Raw genomic sequence first — 23,834 nt, forward strand, 5'->3', positions numbered from 1 at the left:
AGGTGGTGGTGCCTCCCAAGGAACTCATCCTAGCTGGCAAGGATGCAGCAGCAGAGTATGATGAACTGGCAGAGCCCCAGGACTTTCAGGATGACCCTGAGTAAGTGACTTTTCTGTGATCTCAGACCACAGTCAGCTGATCCAGGAGTCTGGATTCATTCATTTGTGTTGCTGTGATCAGCTATCCAACAGGAACAGCTTAAGGAAGGAAAGGTTATTTGGCTTCAGTTTCAGAGGGATTTTAGTTCAAGAGGTAGAAGCTTCACCTATGCCTTTGACAGGGGGCCATGAGGCCACAAGCGTCATGTGGTGCAGAGAAAGCTGGAAACAGCTAGAGTAGAAATGGCAGATAACCTTTAGATGTGTGCCTTTGTCTGAGCTGCTTCCTCCAGCTGGGCCCCACTGCCTCCCATCTCTTTTGCCTTGGAAGAGTACCACATGCTAGGGACTGAACATTAAAGACATGAGAGGTCAGAGTCAGACCTTAAAAATGCTCACTTACGTGTTTTCTTGCCTGGGTTTAAAAAAAAAATATTTTCCTTTCTATTTATGAAATGGTTACTGAGAAGAGCTGCAGTGATGGCTCAGCAGTTAAGAATTTTCTCTGTTCTTCAGAGGACCCATGTTTAATTGCCAGCACCCACATGGTAGCTCACAACCATCTTTTAACTCCAGTTCCAGTGGATCAGATGCCCTCTTCTGGCCTCTGCATGCACCAGGCATGGTGATGCACAGACTTACATGCAAGCAAAACATCCATACATGTTAAATAAATAAAAGAAAACAAAAGGCAGGTGGATCTTTGTGAATCTGAGGCTAGCCTGGTCTCTAAGGCTTTTTCTGAAGAAACTCCTCTCTCCTGGTCAGCAGGATGGTGGTCACAGCAGAGTTTCCCATTGTACCCTGAAATGACTGGGAGACTGTTGATTCCATTGACTTCTAATCTGCCTAATATTGTGCTTCTCTTTTCATAGCATTGTAGCTTTCAGAAAAGCCAACAAAGTAGGCATCTTCATCAAAGTCACCCCACAGCGTGAGGAAGGCGAAGTGACCGTGTGCTTCAAGATGAAACATGATTTTAAAAACCTGGCTGCCCCCATCCGCCCTATGGAAGAAAGTGACCAGGGCACAGAGGTCATCTGGCTCATTCAGCATGTGGAACTGAGCTTTGGCCCTCTTCTTCCTTAAAGCACAGTCACCTGGTGGGCAGATCCCACCCATAGCTGTGTCACCACAACTCTAACAGTGCGGAAGCTTCTGCTTCTTTAGACATGTTTATATATAAAGATGTACCCATCACTACGAATCCTGTTCCTAGGAGTGAAGGACAGGCCAGACTTGGGAGCACAGGGTAACTGCTGTTCCGCTTGGTCTCTCTCTTGACACCAATAAGCCTGTGTCTCCCTCACTGAGTCCTGCACATTGAGTAACAACATAACTCCATCTCAGTAAAAGGGGTGGCTCTTCCTTGGAAAGGCATTAGATTTATGCCTTGAGAAACGTGCTGTGTACCTGTCACAATTTGACAGAAAAAAACAGGATGGTAATCCAGAGCAGACCTGTTCTGTGTGCCCCAGCGTTGGTCTCAGTGTTCCAGCCGCTTTCTGCCTTCCATTGAGGATAACCCAGTAATCGTCACCCTTCACTTGCCATGGCTCTAACTATGCCATTGATTTCCATTTGACAGAGCAGTAGGAGTGTCACAGTGACTTTAACTTTACGATGACTTTATGGTGACCATAAATGTCACTTTCTTAAGGCACTGCATTTATCTCTTCTAAAAGAATACAGTATACCTGTCAGTTGCTTGTCATTTTCCTCAGTACTATATAGGACTTCTAAGAATTTGAGTTGCAAGTAATCACATGTCATGAAATTTCATTTGTTTTAATATTACCACAATACCAAGGGGCTAACTCTCACACAAGGAGACAGCCTTAATGTATCTCACTATCTCCCCTTCTCTACTCTGTTTGTTTGTTTGTTTGTTTGTTTTCCATTTCTCTTTTCAGTTAGGTTCCCTCCATGTAACTGACTGGCCTGGAACTCCATGTATAGACCAAGCTAACCTTGAACTCACCTGCTAGAATGAAAGACACTTGCCACCATGCCCAGCTCTCTGTTATGTTCTGTAATTCAAGGAATTGTTCTGTCATTGGAAGTTTTAGAGCAGAGACAGTTTGAGTGGACACTTTATCCCAATGACTTCTGGGATATGGAAAACATTTAGCATGATCCAAACTAATCTTCTTTCTATTAAGTTGAAGGAGAAATTAACTATCAGTTTCTTAAATTCAAAATTGGACAAATTAAAAGAACCTTTCCCTTCATGGCTATAAGCACGCTGTGTCAAGTGAGACATTTTTGATTATAAGCCACAGCAGGTCAGCAATTAGCCAGGATGCTTGCCTAACCCCAGACATGCATTTTTCTCAGATACTAACATTGACTTGCAAACCTTAATTTCTCTGTTTCCTAAAACAAGAGTTGACAGAGTAGACCAGCTGCACCGCTTTTCCTTAAAGTATTCCTAGCATTCCGCCAACAGACATTGGAAGGAAAAGTTCCTGTTTACCAATCTTGCTTTGTTTTTCATCTTAAGTCTGTAGGGGGTTTTGTTTTGTTTATTTTAAGGGATATATAATCTGGACTACAAATAGAAAATAGTCATTCTTCCCCTTAAGAGAAATAATTTGGGAAGCTACTGAAAGACACTATGTTAAGACCAACCCAATTTTACAAAACAATATTCCCACAGATATATAAATTACAGTATAAGAAGAAAATTCTGATCTCTCATGGGAACAGTAAGTAATGTTTAGCCTCTTAGAAGCTGGAGCAGAAAGTTGGGTAATTACAAGTTTCAGCCTACAGAAAGTGATTTTCTGTCATTCCACAAAACCTCAAGTTAGAGCCTACTGTGATACCCCCAGAGGGTGGAGTCATCAAAGTGCAGATGGCTTTGTGTGTCCACACATTGGGGAAATAGGCACAGTTGTCTGTATGCCTTCATTCCTTAGAAAAATGTTGAAGTAACAGGTATCTTTACTCCTGGGTGATACAGAAACACATACACACACACACACACAAAAACTTTTCAACATAAAATTTTAAGAAGTCAACTTACAAATAATAGCTGTTGGCTATTTCAAGGTAAGTTTAGTGCAAGCTGGTCTTGTGTTCTTAGAAAAGGGTCAGCACCTACAGCTGGTGAGTTAGGAATTGTGTCTGTTGCCCTTTCTTATTAGATCAAGTGCAGGGTTTTATTACTAGTCAGTGTGCACCAAGAAACGAGTCAGGTGTCCTTAGCACTTGAAACTGCTATTTGGAATTTAAAGCTAAGTTACTTTGGGTTCGTGAGTTGATTCACACTCCCAGTATTTTCTTTTGTCCCAAGTATGTGTTGTAGGTATACTGCACTAACTGCCCGTGTATCTTTGTAATAAGCATCCTTCTTGGTCCCTTTGGGGAATGAGAGGCACTCCTTGACTTATGAATAACAGGTTTCTGATTTGCCTTATTGCTTAATGTAGTGAAATAAAGAAACAATGCTTGAGTGTGTCTTCTGTTTGATTTCACAAGAACTGGTTAGAAGCTGCACAGCTCAGAATCTAAAGGTCAGTTGCAAATGAGATTCAGGGGTTTGTGCCCTTCCATTTCTCTCTCTCTCAATTGTTTTCATCTGGGGAAACAGGCCAGAAGAGGGCAGCTAAAGTGTATGTGTATTTTATATCCTATCTACTACCTTAAGCTGCTAACCTTCAAGTATGAAACAGCCAGTGGTGGTGTTGGACAAAAGGATTAACTTCCTAAATGTGTTTACTATCTAGTACCTTCGTTAACCTGCTGAGCTAAGAGAGCCCTGCCTTCTTAAAGTTAAATATAAGGAATTCCTTTGTTCTGCAGGTGGCTGTTGGTTCTGCAGGTGGCTGAATAAATGTTAGAGCTCAACATCCAGGTCATGCCTAAAAGTTAGCATTCTACACTTCCCCCTCCTTAACTTTTGAATTCTATCATTGTGTGTGTATGTCCCAAGTTCCTGGGCCAGCATCATTAAAGGGTCTGATAGCCTGAAATAAGTTATTTGAAATGTTACAGCTCCTATAGTTGCTACCCATGCAGTGCCCCTTCACCTGTGCCCACAGTTGTTCTGTTACTGTGGATGAACTGCTTGTTACCCATTCTCGGATATCAGATCATCAGTCCTCTCACCTGCCCTTTCTGTCAGCATATGCATATGAGCTCTGCTCAAAGTCTCAGCACCTACAGTCAGTCCTCAATGGTGATATGAACCTGCCTGGTGTAACAGTCACCACCTCTATCAGGCTTCCTCTCAGAACCTTTGCGTTTGCTGCTCCTTGCTTAGAAAGTTCTCAAAGCTAACCATGGCCCATACCCTCACAGTGGGTCTTTGCTCACTTGTTGCCATCATGTAGTTCCCTGACTGCCTACTTAGTAGCCACTGCCTTCTCCTAAACACATTTCATATGTTCCCTTGCTGCATCCCCACTCCCATCAAGTAACCAACGGACTGTATTGTTCCTTTTCTGCCTTACCACCCCAGAAGCATTAAGGCAGGAGGTATTTTTATACTTGAAGTTTGACAAATAGTAGACATCCCTAGCTTTGCTGAACTAATGTGTATGGGTGTTTTGCCTGCATGTATGTCTTTACACATGGGTGCAGTGCCTACGGAGACCAAAAGAATGTGTCAGACCCCCTAGAAATGGAGTTACACTGACTTGCCTTGTGGGTGCTGGGAATCAGCTCTGAGGGAGCAGCCATTGCTCTTAACGAAAGAGCTGTCACTCTAGCCCCCTTTTTGTCACTTTGTATACTATCAGATGTTTTTGCTGAATGGTTTGTGCTTTCTTTTAGTGTCTTCTCAATTTAAATATCCTTTCCTCTGCATGTCAGGATTACTTCTCTCCCACCATTTCTGCTATTTTCTCTACTTCCCTGGCCATGTCCAATCTATTTCTTCTCTCAGCTCTGAACTTTTCCTCTGCATGTTATATCCACAATAAAAAACTTCCCCCAAATAATGGAGTGGCCATTTTGATTGTTTCTTTACCCTCACCTACACATTGGTCATCTGTATCTTCTTCACTCCATTTAAAGAGAAGTCTAGAGCAAACTCCAACACTCAGGCAATTGCATTTCAGCCGTGTGTCATACATGATCTTTTCTATAAACACAAACTGAAAAGATGGGTCCAAAGTAAGAGTCCTGGCTGCTCTTCCATAAGATTTATGTTCAAATCCCAGCACCCACATGGCAGTCCACAGCTGTCAGGTCTAAATACTGGTGGTTATATAAAAGCCAGCATTCCTCAGGAGTTTGTGAAGCCTGTTCCCCTCTACCAAAGGAGTCATGTCCTTATCACTGGCAGAAGGGACAAGTGCCCATCTGTGGTGCATATTTTCATACCAAAGTGCACACTGGTATGCTTCAGACTCCCTCAGTATCATAAGTATCTGTTACACATGTTAGAGTCCAGGCTGGCTCTTCTCACCTGCCTGTTACCCTACACTTCTCTAGCTCATGGGCTCCTCTCCCCCTTGGTACTCATTTCTCCTTATGAACGTGCTATTTCAGCTATGTATGTTCTTGGTCTTCTCTTTGTCTTCCTCTCTTGCTCGCCCCCTCCTCCCATGGCCAAGTACAGTGTAAAGGCTAGTACTTTCAGTCTACTACTTTCTCTGTGCTTTGGACTCTTTCCAGATGTCTCTGGCTGTTCTCTCCATATCTACAATTAAAACCTGCTTAACCCTACCTTGGAGCAGTCATGTTTATACAACAACCATGTGAAATTCCAGTTTTGTGGGAACTGTCGACCTCTTCTGACCTCCATGGGCACTGCACACACGGTGCAGACATGCATGCAGGCAAAACATTCATATACATAAAAGAATGAATAAATGTTAGAGCAAAGAGACAATAATTTAATTTTTTTTAAATTTTAAAATGACTTTTAAAAAATAAAAATCGAGGTGGTGGTGGTGGTGTACATTTTTACTCTTAGCACTCAGGAGACAGAGGCAGGCAGATCTCTGAGTTCCAGGCCAGCCTGGTCTACAGAGTGAATTCCAGGACAGCCAGAGCTGCACAGAAAAACCCTGTCACAGAAATAAATCAGATGTTCTTGGGTCAGAGCTGAAGTGACAGGGTAGTCCAACATTCTGGATTCTGAGAAGGGACATAATTCTCTGAGAAGACAGAGGACATGCAGTGTATTTATTTTGTTCCTTTTCTATCACTGTTAAAACACCATGTTTTATCACTGATAAAATACCATGAACAAGACAACTTATAAAAGAAAGTGTTTAACTGGACTTACAGTTCCAGAGGGTTAGAGTCTAGAACAAAGGCACAGAAATAGCTGACAGCTCAAATCTCAAAATGCAAATGGGAGGCAAGAGAGTTCACTAGAGATTTTGAAGCCTCAAAGCCTTCTTCTACCCCATGATACACCTTCTCTAAAAAGGCCATACCACCTAATCATTCCCTAACAGTTCAACCAACTGGGGACCAAGTACAAAACATGGTTCTCATACAAACCACCACATGTGGCAGATATGAACAGGAGGGAGGAAGTAAGCCAAAATAGTAAAGGATTACTAAAGAATTACTTTAAGGAACTAATATTTAGCATGTAACCATGAAATCCTAGAGCTTGTGCACTCCCAAGCTCTGAAGTTCCAAAGCTTTTAAGGAATTCAAGAGAGTGTTATTTGGTTTAGAGGAATACAGCAGGCATGCTGTAGGACAGTCATAAAATTTTGCCTCCCTCCTCAGGCTCTCTTATAAAGGGACAGAAATCCTGAGCCACTTAAAAAAAAAAAAATAGAAGGGCTAGAGAGATGGCCCAGAGATTAAGAGCACTGACTACTCTTCCAAAGATTCCGAGTTCAATTCCCAGCAACCACATGGTGGCTCACAACCATCTATACTGAGATCTGGTGTCCTCTTGTGTTGTGCACATATACATGTAAGCAGAACTCAGTATGCATAATAAATAAATAAATAGATTTAAAAAAATAAAAGAATAGAATCCTGTCTCCCCAGATAAAGGCCCATTGGCAAGGAAGGTAAGAATGAATGAATGAATGAATGAATGAATGAATGAATGAATGAATGAAATAAAAAGTGCCCCTGGGAAAGACAAAATTCATTCCTGAAACAACCCTATACCAATACTCTTTGTCCACCACTACAGGAAGGACAGAGATTTCCTTCTTATTTAGAAAAGGAGACAATATAGGTTCAATATAAATTGTCCTCTAAGGTGAAATTGTTTTCAGAGGCGAAATAAAATATAAAAGAAGGAAGGAGAATAAGAGAGGAAGCTGAGACAGGATTTCTAAGAGTCAGGCACAGAGCCTACTTAACACAAACTGAATTGTTCCAGCAGAGACAGAGAACTCCTTTTATCACTGTACTTCTAACCTAGCAATCAGTGCCATGCTTCCATTCCTGGAAGCTTGCAAGGGTACAAAAGAACATCTCTACTGTGCAATTGTGCAAGACAGCTATAAGCTTAAGGGCGAAGCATGGACATTTCAAAAGCCTAAAGAACAATGATAGAGAATGGGGAAGCCATGATACATTTAAGGGAACCATCAAAACAACACAATCCAGACCCAGCTCAGTTGACTAGATTCCTCAAACTAGACACAAAGGGACTCAGCAGAACATAACCTATCTATAAGTCCAGGAACATCTGTATAGGGACAGAACATAAATCAGTCATTACCGTAGGTTGAATGTGGGGCTGTGTTGCAGGATATCTCATTACACTCGAGACTGTGTTATTTACTGGGGGGGGGGAAACTGTTTTCAGCCTTAGCACACACCTTTAGTCGAAGAGCTTTCTGCGTGAATATTGTAAATAGGATTAAATAAAGTCAATTAAATAGATCAAGAGGCAGAGCAAGCTACCAGGTGATAGGAAGTGAGCATAGGATTTTTAAGAAAAAATAAAATAAGTAAGTCAGGAGGATGAATAGGCACACAGGAAGTGGAAGGGAGAGGCATTCAGTTGGAAGGAGGTATTTGAGGTGGTGGGAGAACAATGTTCCATCAGACAGCTAAGGTCAGCTGGGTGCTTTTTCTGTCGATCTAAGTGAACCTGCTTTCACCACAGCATCTGACTCCTGAGTCTTCATTGGTAAAATCAAATGATTGAGATTTTGTTAAAAACAACAGAGCTGAGTTGATTGCCATCAAAATTTTGGGATGATGAAATTATATGCTGAGTATATGTTTAAAAAATCATAACTATACAAGAAGATCTTTGAGCAGTTTGGTGACTGGTTAGGTAAAATATGAAAATGATCAGGCCTGATGGCATAGACCTATAATCCCAGCTACGAGGGAGACTGAAGGTAGAGTATTACAAATTCAGAGCCTTCCTGGGCTAAAGAGGTAGTTCAAGGCCAGGGAGCAACTTAGTGAAACCCAGCCCCAAGATAAATAAAAAATGTAGAAAGGGACATGATAGTGTATGCCTTTAATCTCAGCACTTGGGAGGCAGAAGAAGGTGGATCTGTAGTTCAAAACCAGCCTACATAGTGAACTCAAGACTACATAGTGTGACTCTGTCACACAACAAAGGAAGGGAGGAAGGAAAGAATAAAGGAAGGAAAATAAATTAATTAAATTAAGTTCATAAAATATTAGTGGAATGGTTGGGAGTTTAAAAACTCCAAAGCCAATGGGTAGTGGTGGTTGCACACCTTTAATCCCAGCACTCGGGAGGCAGAGGCAGGCGGATCTCTGTGAGTTCGAAGGTCAGCTTGTTCTACAAAGCAAGTCCAAGAAAACAAAAACAAAAAGACTTGAAAGCTGCCTGGAGAGTAGTGGTGCAGACCTTTAATCCAAGCACTAGAGAGACAAGCAGAGCTCTGTGAGTTAAGAGGCCTTCCTGGTCTACAGAGCGAGTTCCAGGATAGCCAAGGCTACCGAGAGAAACTCTATCTCGGGGAAAAAAACAAAGCTATGACTTGTAAGACCCTTTTCATGTCAGAAGTTGAAAACAACTAATACCTCGAGATTCGTGGCTTTATCATTTTTTTTAGCTCCACAAAAACAAACAAACAAACAAAACCTTAATCCATTCTCACCTCAATTTCCTTTTCTATAAAAGAGCAACCAACATCCTTGCCATAATGGTAGGGTGTCAATATAAAATAAAGCATGTCTAGTTAAGTGTGATTTCCTGGTAATGAATCCGCTTCTAGCACAAGAACGCCCAACATTTATACCAAAGTGATTCGTTGTCTTCTGCGGTAAACTTACTAGACATTTTGTATTTTTGTGTGCTAAATTATGACAACGGAGGAGCCACCAGGAACATGAGAGCCACAAGTATCAGCGCCCAGCCTCGACCAACCGCGTTCCGACTCCAGCCTGGGGCCACTCCGGGTTCCTTGAGTCTTCCGCAGCCAGGCTGCACGCAAGGTAGCTGGGCGGGACCGCCGCGCTCTGACGCGAGGCCACGCCCCGCAGCTGCCCGGGCGCACAGATAAGACGTAGCGCGGCGCCGGCCCGGGGCCTGTCGGGATTGTGGCGGTCGGTCTCCCGAATCGGAAGCCAACGCTGCCGCGGGACTCCTGATATGGCGACCTCTCTGGGTTCCAACACCTACAACAGGCAGAACTGGGAGGACGCGGTGAGTGAGCGCCGGAGGAGGAGGCGAGGACGGCGAGGCCGGACGGGATGGGGAGGCCATACCCCGGGTTGCGGCGGGATCGGCCAGAACCGAGCTGCGGCCTAGCTCGGTTGGGTAGCCGGGGGAGAGCGAGCCCTCGTGCGGCGGATCCCAGGACCAGGGCTGTCCACCCGGCGACTCCACACTTCCCAGATGCTTTCTTTTTTTTCCGCCTGCCGGAAGTGCAGACAGCGCCCCTTCCCGCGCCGCGGCCAGTGCCGGATCTGGGGCTCCTGTCCGTTTTGCACCCCTCCCCGCCCCAGGAGAGTGACTGAAGGAACAGGGTCTTAGGGACTTGATCATCAACCAGATTCCCGTTTTCTCTCCAGGACTTCCCTATTCTGTGTCAGACGTGTCTTGGAGAAAACCCTTATATACGAATGGTGAGTGCTTTTCTGTGCAGCGGGAGTTAACTACCCTATACTGTGGTCCTTGCACGCTGATTGTAAAGTTTCTCTTAACCCTTTGAAGAATTTTTGCTCATTTTTCTAACCCAAAGCGCAGAACGACTTGCAAGGTACTGCCGTACCTATTACCTCTCCTAGACACTGAGCAATATAGGAGCTGTAACATAACAGCTAATACTTGTTGACCATCTAACTTAGAAAGTAGGTTTGCCGACGGTAGAGTATGTCTTTATGTAGCACCACTTCCTGGCTCCTAGTCATGTACCTTTCAGCCACTGCACCTTGTAGTCTCTCTAGTTTAAGGTACACTGTGTCCTTTCCAAAAAGGGTAAAATAGCGACAGTCAACAATGATTAGCTTAGGGTTATATGTTGTGATCAGCCTCAGAAATGCTGACGCGATATGGAAACAACGTTGGATCGTACTGTGCATCAGCGCAGGGGAGCCCTGAGCAGTTAGCTTCTGCACAAACTGTAGAAAGACTTGGCTGTGGTTATCATTCTGCTTGATTTGGGGACTGAGGAACCCGTTAGGAATTTGGGGTTTTATACCAAAATAATTTAATGCCCATCCTATTAGTTAACACATATCTCACGACCTGGTGGTGGTGGCACACGCCTTTAATCCCAGCAGTCCAGAGGCAGAGGCAAGCAGATCTCTGAGTTCAAGGCCTACAGATTGAGTTCCAGGGCAGCCAAGGCTACCCAGAGAAATCCTGACTTGAAAAATCAAAGATAAATAAAGGATTAAATTGCATATCTACCTTCTAACGTAAAAAATAATAGTTCTTATATTGACATATTTTTTTTTTATTTATAGACATAGTTGGTTATAAAAACAAATATTCCTAAACCACCCATGAGTGGTGATGCTCGCCTTTAAAACCAGCATTTAGGCAAGTATATCTCTGAGTTCAAGGCCGTTCTAGTCTGCAGATGAAGTTTCTAGGCAGTCAGGGCTATGTAGTACCATTTGTCTTTTCCCTAAAGCACACAGTTCTTCCCCACTGTCTACCTTCTCCACACTGGTGACCTAGAAAACTACAGTGCAGAAAAGCTGCCAATCATACTTCAGGAGTCGATGCTTTGGAAAGCATTCCAGGTTCAAGTGCTGCCATCTCCAGTCTTGGTTTTCCTAGATCAGTCATCAGGTTGGTGGCCAGCCTCACCAAGCACAAAAAGTCAATCAGCCAAGTAGTTGAATTGATGTTTAAAATAGTTTCCTCAAAAATTAATCAAAAGGAAATGTGCTGGAAATTGTGGAAGCTTTCACCTGGAAAACAAAGTAACCCTTGAAATGGCTATATCCCAGAACAGATTTTTTTTTTTTAATTAAATGTTTGGGTTAGTGTACAAAGTTATGAATTTCATTTTTGGTATTTGTGCTATGTTTTCAATTATTCCCTCTTCCACTGCCCTCTGCCTTTCTCCCTGCTCCTTTCTGGCTAGTTTTTTGTTTTGTTTTGTTTTCCTTTCGAGACAGAGTTTCTCTGTGTAACAGCTCTGGCTTTCCTGGACTCTTGTGGACCAGGCTGGCCTCAAACTCATGAAGATATGCCTACCTCTGCCTCCTGAGTGTTAGGACTAAAGGTATTTGCTACCATGCCCAGCTTATCCTTCTTCTAATAATACCTGTTTTACTATCCCCCCCCCCCCCCCATACACACACTCCTCCATCCTCCTCAGGGGATCCCTTTTCTAGGTTCATGATTTGCATACACACACAAGCACAGTTTGAAATCTAGGACCCACATGTAAGAGAAAAAATATAGCACTTCCATTAAGAATTTTAGTTCTTGAGAGCCAGAAGTAAATCTAAGAGTTGTAGCTCTGGGAAGACACTTACTTGGTATTAGGTCCAGATTAAGAGAATCTGTCCTTGTTAGAATATATCTGTCTTAATTTCATTTCTCTTGCTGTGGCAGAATGCCCTGACAAAAATAACTTAGGAGAACAGGAGTTTATTTGACCTAGAGTTCATGGGTACACTCCACCAGTGTGGGGCAATCAGGGCAACGGGAACTTGAAATAGCTACTTAAATCACATCTGAATCAAGAGCAGAGAAGGAATGTTTGTGTGCTTGCTAGTGCACCCCTTCTTCGCTTACAGATTCCAGGGTCCCAACTCTAGGAGTGGTGCAGCCTATGATAAGGCTGGATCTTCCCACATTAACTAAAGAAACCAACATAGCCCACAGACATGCCCACAAGCTGATGTGGTTTGCACAGCCCATCATCGATTCTCTCTTTCATGGTGACAATTGGATCTAACATTCACAGTATCCCTTATCGTACACCAAACAAAAGATGATTGAGGTTTGGTTTCATTATCTTTATTTACAATGCCAGGGATCTCCAAACACATACCATGTTTTGTACTTGGCGGTGTGAGGGAACAGATATCTGGGTTGGTTTCATTTGTTTTTCTGTCTGTCTGTTTTCTCTGCTGTAATTCCAGTCTTTTCTATTTCAGACCAAAGAAAAATACGGAAAAGAATGTAAAGTAAGTATATCTATTTAAAAAGAAACTATTTCAGCTGGGCAGTGGTGGCGCACACCTGTAATCCCAGCACTTGGGAGGCAGAGGCAGGAAGATTTCTGTGAGTTTGAGGCCAGCCTGATCTACAAAGTGAGTCCAGGACAGCCAGGGCTACACAGAAAAACCCTGTCTCAATAACAAAAAAAAGTAACTATTTCATTTTCTTTATCCTTTTTCTTCCCTTTATTCTACCAGACTGTCTTTGAGCTTACTAAGTCTTGAGGTCCCTTATTCAAAGTCCATGCTCACAGCTTTCATATATCATTGATATACTCAGTGACTGACAACTAGTATGGGACATAAGGACCCTTCTAATGTAGATTCATAAACCATTGTCTAGATCTGAACTGAGCACTGTGAGTTTGGGCCATGTGTTGTATGGCTACGTAAAGGAGCATTGCAGCTGAGGAAGATTATGTCTTTCACAATATTCTCAGAGAGATAGTTCCTGCTTCTCTTTACTTGGTCCCTACCAAAAAGATAAAGAGTCAGGTTTTAATGTTGTTCACCTCGGGTGGGAGGATTTTGACCTTCTGAATATTTATTTCTGTGCTGTGTGAGCTTTTTAACTGCTAGAAAAGAGAAAGTAAGTAGACTTGAGGGTTGGTTGGCATATAGACTAGATGTTTGCTAAGGTCAACTCTCCATACTTATTAAGTCTGGAGTGAGGCCAGGTTAGGACCATTAACATGCTCTGTCTGTTCAGATCTGTGCCAGGCCATTCACAGTGTTTCGCTGGTGCCCTGGGGTCCGCATGCGCTTCAAGAAGACTGAAGTGTGCCAAACTTGTAGTAAATTGAAGAATGTTTGCCAGACCTGCTTGTTAGACCTAGAATACGGTATGTTTGCCACGTTCACTAGATGTGAAAGTGTACAGGTGCCCTAAACAACTGATCAGCCCATTGTCTTCCATTTCTCCCCTGTCTCTGATCACATTAGAATGTCTGTTCCTGCTTTTCCCAGGAGTAAAGTCACAGCTGCTCTGAGTTAGTCCTCCTGAGTAATAGGAACTTTGGAAGCTATTGGGAAGATATCAGAACTGGTCTACACCTCCATCTCTATAGCCAGTTGGAATAAAAGGCATTGCTCCTGTGATAGGCCTTTTTGCCTGGATTTTTTTTCTTGATCTAAAACCTTTCCCAGTCCCAAGCAGAAGTTCCTGAGCTAATTGTGCTGTGGACTTTTGTTTTAACCATACTATTGGACCAGGCTGATACTATTTCAGAACACCTGCTTCTGGTTTTTTTTTTTTGTTTTTGATTTCTTTTTAATGTAATAATGTTTTCCTTTTTGGAAAAAGTAATTTACCAGCAAGGGAAAGTGAGAGAGTTCTTGCTACATGTTGTTTAATATTATTCATATATTTGTCAGGAGCATCAGGCCTGAAATACAGTGACCCTAAATATAATTGGCTATCCATAAGAACTTAAGACCAATCTAACAATAAACCATTGTGTTAAATGAGTTTTAAATAAACTGTGTTAAAGCTGGATACATTATTAGCTTAATTTGGCCATGGCTAAAGTCTGTTCTTTGAAACGATTTTCTATAACTTCACCTATTCACTTCACCAAATTCCATGAGAACAAAGGAATTTGGACAATTTCTTAGGGTGCTCTATAGCAGTTGTTAGCTGATGATGCTAAACAGTTTGATATAAAATACTGTAAATGGTCACCAAGTAGGTTGATCATCTGTTTATTTTAAAGATTTGTTTTTGTCTTTAATTACATGTATATGTGGGGCTGAGGCGCACATGTGAGTGCAGGGCAAAGTCTAGAAAAGTGTGTGGCATCCTCTGGAGCTGGCGTTAGAGTGAGCCACCGTGCATGGCTGTAGAGAACTGCACTCTGGTCCTCTGCAACAGGAGTATTGCTCTCAGCCACTGGGCCATCTCTCAAGCCCCCACAAGTAGGAAAGAGCAGGGAAGGGTGGTGTTGTAGTTTATGTACATATTCAGCATGAATATGTTGTCAAATCTGTCTGAGGTTTTTACTCCTCCATTCCTTTGTTCCAGGCCTGCCTATCCAGGTTCGTGATGCAGGATTGTCATTTAAAGATGATATGCCCAAATCGGATGTCAACAAAGAATATTACACACAAAATATGGAAAGAGAAGTATGCTTTTTATTTTTATTAAAATCTAATTATATCACATCCTCTCGCCAGCTCCTTCTTGCAACCTCCTGAGTCCATTTAATGTGGCTTGTATATATATGATTTCAAGGCTGACCATTTTATATTGGATAACCAGTTAGGGGACTCATCCCTAGGAGAGACTAATTCTCTCTCAGTACTTATTAGCTGCCTGTATATTTTTGTCTAAGGATGGGACCCATGATATTTCCCCTTTTTGAATTAGTATATCTATTGATCATGGTTTTGTTTAGGCAGCTATATTGTTGAGATATCATGGGTGTAACTTCCTGTCGTTTCTTGGAAACAATTCACACAGACTTCCTGGTCCTCGGCCCACATTCTTTTTATTTATTTATTCTGCCTGCAAACCAGAAGAAGGCACTAGATCTCAGTATAGATGGTTATGAGCCACCATGTCGTTGCTGGGAATTGAACTCAGGACCTTGGGGAGAATAGCCAGTGTTCTTAACCTCTGAGCCATCTCTCAGCCCCCCTCGGCCCACATTCTTGATGCCATTGTCTGGGAGGATATGTGTATATGTGGTGCTGGGAATTGAATCCAGAGCCTTGTAATTGATGTAGTTTTGTATTTGATAATAATCCTAATGAATTGATAGCCTATAAAATTGTCCTCTTCGTGCAGATTTCTAACTCTGATGGAACACGACCAGTTGGCATGCTGGGAAAAGCTACATCCACCAGTGACATGCTGCTCAAATTGGCCCGGACCACACCGTACTACAAAAGGAATCGGCCCCACATTTGTTCCTTCTGGGTGAAAGGAGAGTGTAAAAGAGGAGAGGAGTGTCCATACAGGTAAGAACTGATCCTCACTTTCTTTTTTCTTTTTTTTAATTGAGACAGGGTTTTTTGTGTAGGCTTGGCTGGCCTCAAACTCACAGAGATCCCCTACCTCTGCCTCCCCAAACGATGGGCTTGTATGCTACCATGCCAGGCTGAGCGTCACTTTCTGCATTTGCTTTCAGACTACTCAGTAGTGGGAGACTCTAGCTTAAACTCATTCTTTAAGCTCATCTAAAGCTCTTATGGTCTGTTTGCATGTAGAGTATCTCTTGTCATAAAACTATTATATTTGTAAGAGCCTGGCTAAATTATACTTTCTACTCCAACTAAGCATTGAGACTTGCTATGTTATATAATGTGCAGGCTAACCATGAAATTTCTAAGGTGATTTAGTGTTACCATTTAAATGGCTTGAATAGCAAAATATAGCTGAAGTCAAAACAAAACCAATCTCCTGAGGGCTACTTTTCTTTCAACCTGAACTGCCAAGCATCAGCGTTAGGGCCCAGCTAACTTGTTAACTGTAGTACCACCCCCCAAATGTATGCCTTTTTTTCTGAGGTGAAGTCCATAGCTTTAGTCAGATTCTATTAGAGCAGTCTAAGTGGGTTACTTAGAACATTAGGAAGGCTTTATGTGGTTTAGGACTCCCTTGGTATTTGTTCTGTTTAGTAACTGTTTTTGTGTGGGCATGGTTTCTAATTTGAAAGACATTCAGGGACTTTATCGTGTAGCTACTGTAGAATTGTAATTTTTCCCTTTGTTTCACCTTTGTGCATTTTTTGTTTGTGAATCTCAGACATGAGAAGCCTACCGATCCAGATGACCCCCTTGCTGATCAGAATATAAAAGACCGGTACTATGGAATTAATGACCCTGTGGCTGATAAGCTTCTAAAGCGGGCTTCGACCATGCCTCGTCTAGACCCACCAGAGGATAAGACGATCACCACACTGTATGTGGGTGGTCTGGGAGACACCATTACTGAAACAGATCTCAGGTTTGTGGCCATCATTTCAGAACTCTTTTTGCTCGTAATGTCTTACAATAAATAATTTGCAAAAAAAGAAAAAACTACCAAACATGATAAAGCTTGTTTTTCTTCATCATTGATACAAATAGTGATTCAAGGTTTTATAAAATTCTTTTGTGTGTGTGTTTTTTGTTTGTTTGTTCTTTGTTTTTTTGAGACAGGGTTTCTCTGTAGTCTTGGCTGTCCTGGAACTGACTCTGTAGACCAGGCTGGCTTCAACTCAGATCTGCCTCCTCTGCCTTTTAAGTGCTGGGACTAAAGCCTTGCACTCCTGTGGCCACCCAGCTATAGAATGTTGTTTGTTTGTTTGTTTGTTTGTTTATGATGCCAGAGTAGTTGTATTTCTCAAGAGTTCTTTTTCAACTTTGTGTAAGAAAATAGTAACTGTGTTTGTGTATGATTAATATAATAGCCTTGAGCAAGTGGCTGCAAGTCCCCAAAGATACCACAGGCATTAGATCCTCCTAGAGTTGGAGTTACAGGTGGTGGTGAGCCCCTGAACATGGTGCTGGAAATCAAACCTATTTGCAAACAGCATGTGCTCTTAACCTCTGGGCGGTGTCTTTTCTTTTTACTCCCTTTTTTGTTTTTTGATACAGCTCAGGCTAGACTGGAGAACTTTGAGAAACTTAAAACACCTGTCCTCTTGCCTCCACCTGGTATGGGATTATAGTTATGAGTCACCAGGCCTGACTTGGGGTTTGTTTGGGTTTTTTGTTTTTGCTTTGGTGATCTTTTTTTTTCAAGACAGGGTTTCTCTGTGTGGCCTTGGCTGTATCACTTTGTAAACCAGACTGGCCTTGAACTCACAAAGATCCACCTGCCTCTGCCTCCCTGAGTGTTGGGATTACAGGCATGCACAACCATACCCACCTAACTGACTTGTTTTGGTTGATATTTATTTACTTCTTTGTTTCTTCCTTTCTTTATTCATTCATTCATTCATTTTTGGTTGTTTTGAGACAGGGTCTTGTTGTGTAGCTTAGACTGTCCTGAAACTCAAGATCTTCCCCATTCTTGTAATAGGATCTGTGCATTGGCCATCACACCTGGCTTTCTTCTTCACCTTCCACTTTCTTCCTTCTTTCAGTTTTAAGCATTTTTAAGTTAATTGTATTTTATACTTATTTTTCCAGTGCTAGGAATTGAAGCCAGGGCCTCACACGTACTAGGCAAGTGTGTTCTGCCATTGAGCTACTCAGTCCTCAACCCTTAAACATTTTTTGAAGCATTCCTTGTTCATTCTTACCTGGGCATGGTACTATTTGCTCACAGCCCCAGCTGAGGCTGGAAGATCACTTGAGCCCCTAAGTTCAAAACTAAGCTGTATATCATACCAAGGCTCAGTCTCAAATGAAAATGGTCTTGGCTCATGGACCATAAAAGCTGTAGTTTGCCAGTGCCTTATACTAGGGTTAAGAAATTATGGCTCATAAGTAATCATTAAAGTCCCTTCCCTGCTTCACAGGAAATATCCCGAGATACATGAGAACTTTGGCCTAATTTTCCTTTATTTTTTCCAATAAGCAACACCTGCAGTCAGGTAAGGTGTGAGGAAAACTTAAAGACAGGCATTTGTATATCCATGGGGCCCACCTGTCTAGTGATGATGACTCAAAACAAATTTGAGCCCATTTTTATTTTCCAAGGCACCATCTAGGTTGCTAACCTGTTTTCCTTGGCCTGTGTTCCTTCAGAAATCACTTCTACCAGTTCGGAGAGATCCGCACGATCACTGTTGTGCAGAGGCAGCAGTGTGCCTTCATCCAGTTTGCCACCAGACAGGCTGCTGAGGTGGCGGCAGAGAAGTCCTTTAACAAGCTGATTGTGAATGGCCGCAGACTGAATGTGAAATGGGGAAGGTACAAACAAAACTCTTCTAAACTGGCTTCATCTGGGGATTGAAAGCTTTGGGTACACAGGTTTGACAGCACCTTTAAAAATCTTTAGATACCCTGGGATTAGAGTTGCAGATGGTTGGTTATGAGCCACCATGTGGATGCTGGGAATTGAGCCAATCCCTCTGAAAGGTCACCCAGTGCTCTTAACTACTGACCCATCCCTCCAGTCCCTTCTTTTGTATTTTTTAATATTTTATTTCTATGTCATCTTGCTTTAGAAATATATTCAAGATCTTGCTCTAATAACCTGTTCCTTTGAAGTTTTTTTTTGTTTTGTTTTGTTTTGTTTTTTTGTTTGTTTGTTTTGGTTTTTTTGTTTTTGTTTTGCCAACCATTATAAGCCAAGCATAATGCCAGGTTGCCAGCGGTAGATATTGAGAACTTACACTTGAATTAGACCTAGATTCTCAGCTCAGAAGCTGAGTGCTGGAGAGTGAGGGAGAGAGTAAAACAGAAGAATGTCTGTTTTAAGTTTGAATTGACTGCATAAGAGAGGGGGAAATGCCCTAAATTTTATTTCTGTCTTTCCCTCACCCCCACTTTGGTGTTTGAGATGGTTTCTCTGTGTAGCCCTAGCCGTCTTGGAACTCACTTTATAGACCAGGCTGGTCTTGAATTCACAGAGATCCACCTGCCTCTGCCTCCTGAGTGCTGGGATTAAAGGCATTTTCCACCTCCCAGCTAAAAATGTCCTAAATTTCAAAGGGGACTCTGTCTCCATCTTGGGAGCAGAGAGGAGGGAGCAGGCTGACATCAGCTCCCTTGGTGGAGTGCCTCCTGTATGCCAAGCACTTGCTGAACACATGAACACTATCTCCTCTGGCAGTGACTGTGGTTTGGGTTTGGGTTGTTTGGTTTGGTTTTGAGATAGGTTATCTCTGTGTTGTCCTGGAACTCACTGTGTAGACTAGGCTGGCCTACTCACACAGATCTGCCTGCCTTTGTCTCCCAAGTGCTGGGTTTAAAGACATGCACTGCCAAGTCTTGCCAATGACACCAGTTTTGAACCCAGACCCTTCCACCTTCAAAAACCTTCCCTTTTAGCCACTTTACACTCTGATTGACTGTGGGAAAAGAATGTTTGCGAAAAAGGGAAAGAGGGACGGAACTCCATTTTACTAGGAATGAGTTAATGGTAGTGTAGAAGAAGGTTGGACACAGTGCTGATGGCCTGTGCATGTCTGTCCCTAGATCCCAAGCAGCCAGAGGAAAAGAAAAAGAGAAGGATGGAACCACAGACTCTGGGATCAAGCTAGAGCCTGTACCAGGACTGCCTGGAGGTAAGTGCAGACTTCCTGCTGATGTCAGAAACTGGGGTTCTCTGCTAGAAGATACCAGGCTTGACTCTGTCATCTGTGCAGCAAGCCCCAGATAGACGCAGTGGAAATGTGGTGTTGGTTGTCTTCCCTTCTGAGTGTCTGTGTTTCCTCTCCAGCTCTGCCTCCCCCTCCTGCAGCAGAAGAGGAGGCATCTGCCAACTACTTCAACTTGCCCCCAAGTGGTCCTCCAGCAGTGGTGAACATCGCCCTGCCCCCACCCCCTGGAATCGCCCCACCCCCACCCCCAGGTAACTGCCTTCTTTGTTCCTGGCCCAGAGAAGTCCTTGTGAAAGTCCTGCACCTCCAGATGAGGCTGAGGCACCTAGGTCCATCTGAGGATAGGTAACATAGGGTAGGAGATCCTGGGTGATAGCCATCTGCCACCAGTCTGTTTCTTATAAATTTCATCCTAACTGATGCGCTGTTACCTGTCCACAGCATGGATGGGAATCAGTAAACCAGTATTTCCATTAGAAAAACCTTGCTACAAAGAGTTGGTTATAGACTTGAGTTACATTTTGGCTTACATTCTTTTACCACATCTGTGACCACTAATAAACAGTTCGAGCACTAGCACTTGCGAATGGCCAAGACAGTGTGAACAATGTAGGAAATAGTGGGTGGCTAGTTTTCCTTTGATAGTGGGCCTGTATCTTTGAAGAAAGTCTTTGCATTCTGAAGGCAAGCATTGAGAAAGGATCTCGACATCAGCCTGGTTTCTTTCTGGTCTCCAACATCCTGATTGATTCCTGTTTCGTAGGATTTGCTGTGTTTAATAAGTAGCAGCAGACAGTCAGATAGCATACTAATGGATGCATGAGTGGAGTTTTTTGGACTGAGGGGAAAAAAACAAGGAATAAAGCAGGTCCTATGCTCTGACATTTACTTAACACTTATATCAGCCTTAATTTACGTGTAGGTGGTTTTGATCTTAGAAGGATTCAGAGTTTTGGAAGGTTGTCAAGGTAACTGCAAGCCTAATTTGTTCTCTTCCACATCAGGTTTTGGACCACATATGTTCCACCCAATGGGACCGCCCCCTCCTTTCATGAGGGCTCCAGGACCAATCCACTACCCTTCTCAGGACCCTCAGAGAATGGGAGCTCATGCTGGAAAACACAGCAGCCCCTAGCACTGCGTCAGCACTCAGGGGCTCTGAGGAGGAAAGGGCGCTCTAAAATCCCAGTAAGTGAATCCTGGGATAAGTATAATTTCCCTTGCTTTGTAGTTTCCATGGTAGCTGAATGTGTTCAGATGTGGGAGAGAACACAGCTATGCTTCCCCACAAGTATTCAGAGGTTTGGTGGGCCTAAAACAAGCTGCCATGAACACAGCTGCTTACCGCTCTAGCAGTGCTGGACAGCCTTATGTCTGTTCCCTTCCCACCTTCTGGGGAACACACACGCACATGGGAACCGGAATAACTAACGGAGTTACCAATCCCATGTGTTTATTTTGGATCTTTTTGGGCGGGAGGCAAAAATTGACCTGCGGTTTGAAAAAAACCTTTTGACCATTTTTATGTCTATTTGGTATTTTCTTTTATATCATCTAAAAAAAAAAAAATTAGTACTAATCATTGTAGTGGCGTAAATGTGATTTAACTAATTTGAAGTCACACTCTTCAGAGACAAGCAGAGACCAGAACCCAGCACAGCCGATACTTTCTTTGCATTTAAAACTTCATATGTTACTAAAGGAGTCAACTGATAATTTTACTTCACACTGTCGGGAAAAGACAAAAGTAAAAACTTGCTTTTTATTCCTGTTGGATGGGAACCCAAATTTTATGGCACTGCATATCATTGATGAAACCTAGTGCCTGAGAAAACACAGCAGCCCCTAGCACTGTAGAAATGGTTTTAACGAACTTCCTGTGAAACACTTTAACAAACTGAAAGGAAGAGCCTTGGAGTACGCTTGACCGGAAGACTGGCCACCTTCAGCTGGAACTGGATCTTCAGCATTCACCTGTGTGTCTTCAGCGGCTCATCATTCGCTGCCTCTGGGCAGCAGACTCTCTGTTCAGTCTTAGGATGTTTGGATTTAACTGAGTTGTAGATGGTAAGGGAAATTTGATGTTGTATTGTATTTTTGTTTTTAAATAATTAAAACGGGTCAATTTTCCAAATGTTCCTGGATTTCTATTTCTTTTACCCTTGGCTATTGAACGGGAGATAGGTGAAAGAAACAAGTTATGTACATGTGAAGTTTTTCCAATCTTTGGATTGGATTTTTTTGCTGGCTGGGGATGGGTATGCAGTTTGAGGTAAAATCTTCATATGTAGCTCAGGTTAGTCTTAGAAGCCCTGTGAGCACTGGGATTCTAATTTTTTTTTTTCTTTTCATTCCATGATGGTAAAAATACTAAGCCTTTATAGTACTAAGAAGTCGGTATGCAGACAGGAAGCTCAACATGGTGACACATGCCTTAATCCCAGCACTTAGCAGGCAGAGGCAGGTAGATCTCTATGAGTTTGAGTTCAGTCAGGGCTACATAGTGAGACCTGTCTTCAGAAAAAAGAAAAGAAACAGCATTTATCGAGAGTCATCTGTGGCTTTCGATGAATGGTAACTTCACATGTCATTCTTACACAAACCACTATAAAGAAAAACAGCAAAATCTAAAATGTTTGATGCCATTTTCTTTTTAATCTAAAATCTGTGCTGCAGAGCTCACATGTGTAGCTTGGAAAACAAGAATTAGACGGTTCCCTCTTTTTCAGTCACCCAGGTCCCCGGCCAATTGGACAGTGCCACCTCATTACAGAGAAGTCTTGGCGTAGTTCACTGACCTGCACCCCGAAGCTCCACTAAATCCTTGCAGGCACGCCCACAAACATCTCCTTAGTTCTGTGGCTTCTCTCTGTGCACAAGCTGACTCAGATGAGCTGGTGCACATCTGTGTACCATTGCTGCTACGAAGTGTTACTACTAATATTTTTGAGCAGTTCTTTATACTTTTCTCAGACTTGACTTTTTTTTTTTTTTTTTTACCTCTGGGATACAATGTGGGGACTTAACAATTTATTAGTTCATGTGTAATGTAATGAATTTATCTGTCCATTGGCTTTTTAAAAAATGTTTTGGTGGTTCTGGGGACTGAAAGTTAACCTTTCCAAAGAAGGGATCATTTTAATAGAATGTGTACAGCAAAGTACATAGAACACACATGTACAACAGACTTGAACTATTTTAAAGTGGACATCTGTCTAGAAGTCAGATCTAGAGACAGAACTTCCAGTCACCCTTGAGATGTTCACGTTCCAGTGATTCTCAGCTACAAACCCTTCCCTCCTGAGTTGCCTCTTATTTTATGTTCTCTCTTTGCTTAGTAATCAAATGAATGTTTGTTTGGCTTGCCTTGCTTACCATTGTGCTACTGAGAGGCCTCTCCATGTTTTGTTGGCTAGTCTTGGTACTTTATATAAATAAAAGGAAACAAAACCAGAGGTTTGATGAAGGACTTGTTAGGTCCCAAGACTACGTGAAATGTTTATTTGCTCTTTCAGGGTCCTAGATTTTCCTTGTTCAGTAAGCCAGCAGCACAGATAACGTGCTGCAGCATGTAATCTGTTCGGTGTAAGGCCAGTGGTTTCTGCACTCCGCAGAAACGCAACAGAATACAGGAGTGGGGGGGCGTGGGGGGGCGTGGGAAGGGCCAGGCTGGACAGACACTGGCCACATTTTAGTAAGTAGCAAAAGTCACGTGAGAACAAGGAATGAGGACCTATTTTGGGGTGCAGGACCACACCTTCCCAGAGTCTCTTCTGTGACTATCAGGTAGGTTTTCCTTCCAGAGAGCTACACAAGCAATCCAAGTCCTCCTCCTCTGAAGATGGTGTTGGTCTTTAGATTACAGAAACTTGGCTTTGAATGACAGCCCCAAATCCAAGAAAATATTTCAACCTCAAGGAATCCCAAGATTCAGGCTACTGGTTCCCTGGAACTAGAAAGGGCAGTAAAACACAGAGCAAAAGA

The 23,834-nt window shown here is 42.7% G+C and overlaps 2 protein-coding genes across 3 annotated transcripts in view; both read left to right on the forward strand.

Moving 5' to 3' along the window:
* The window catches only part of Dctn4 (dynactin subunit 4), a 28,541-nt gene extending 24,985 nt beyond the window's left edge, over positions 1–3,556 (forward strand). For both annotated transcript variants that reach the window (XM_055622611.1, XM_055622612.1), the window contains 2 exons: positions 3–100; positions 975–3,556. In XM_055622611.1, coding sequence (XP_055478586.1) covers positions 3–100; positions 975–1,188 — 312 coding nt within the window. In that variant the 3' untranslated portion in view covers positions 1,189–3,556. The remainder of the gene's footprint in view (positions 1–2; positions 101–974) is intronic.
* A 5,964-nt stretch (positions 3,557–9,520) lies between these two features.
* Rbm22 (RNA binding motif protein 22) lies at positions 9,521–21,989 on the forward strand. The gene is made up of 11 exons (XM_055622908.1): positions 9,521–9,673; positions 10,042–10,095; positions 12,592–12,621; positions 13,364–13,496; positions 14,675–14,775; positions 15,440–15,612; positions 16,400–16,600; positions 18,331–18,495; positions 19,726–19,814; positions 19,970–20,101; positions 20,855–21,989. Exons 1-11 carry the CDS (start codon positions 9,620–9,622, stop codon positions 20,983–20,985), a joined length of 1,263 nt encoding a protein of 420 aa, XP_055478883.1. The 5' UTR covers positions 9,521–9,619; the 3' UTR covers positions 20,986–21,989.
* Positions 21,990–23,834: the final 1,845 nt, after the last annotated feature.

Source organism: Psammomys obesus, unplaced genomic scaffold, assembly GCF_907164565.1.
Source record: "Psammomys obesus unplaced genomic scaffold, mPsaObe1.curated_primary_1811, whole genome shotgun sequence".
Classification (NCBI taxonomy): domain Eukaryota; kingdom Metazoa; phylum Chordata; class Mammalia; order Rodentia; family Muridae; genus Psammomys; species Psammomys obesus.

Bases quoted from the DNA above. Each gene is read 5' to 3' on its own strand.
- Rbm22 (XM_055622908.1), top strand. From the start codon at position 9,620: ATGGCGACCTCTCTGGGTTCCAACACCTACAACAGGCAGAACTGGGAG. The intron at 14,776-15,439 runs GTATGCTTTTTA...CTCTTCGTGCAG, and splicing joins CACAAAATATGGAAAGAGAA to ATTTCTAACTCTGATGGAAC. The intron at 18,496-19,725 runs GTACAAACAAAA...GTCTGTCCCTAG, and splicing joins CTGAATGTGAAATGGGGAAG to ATCCCAAGCAGCCAGAGGAA.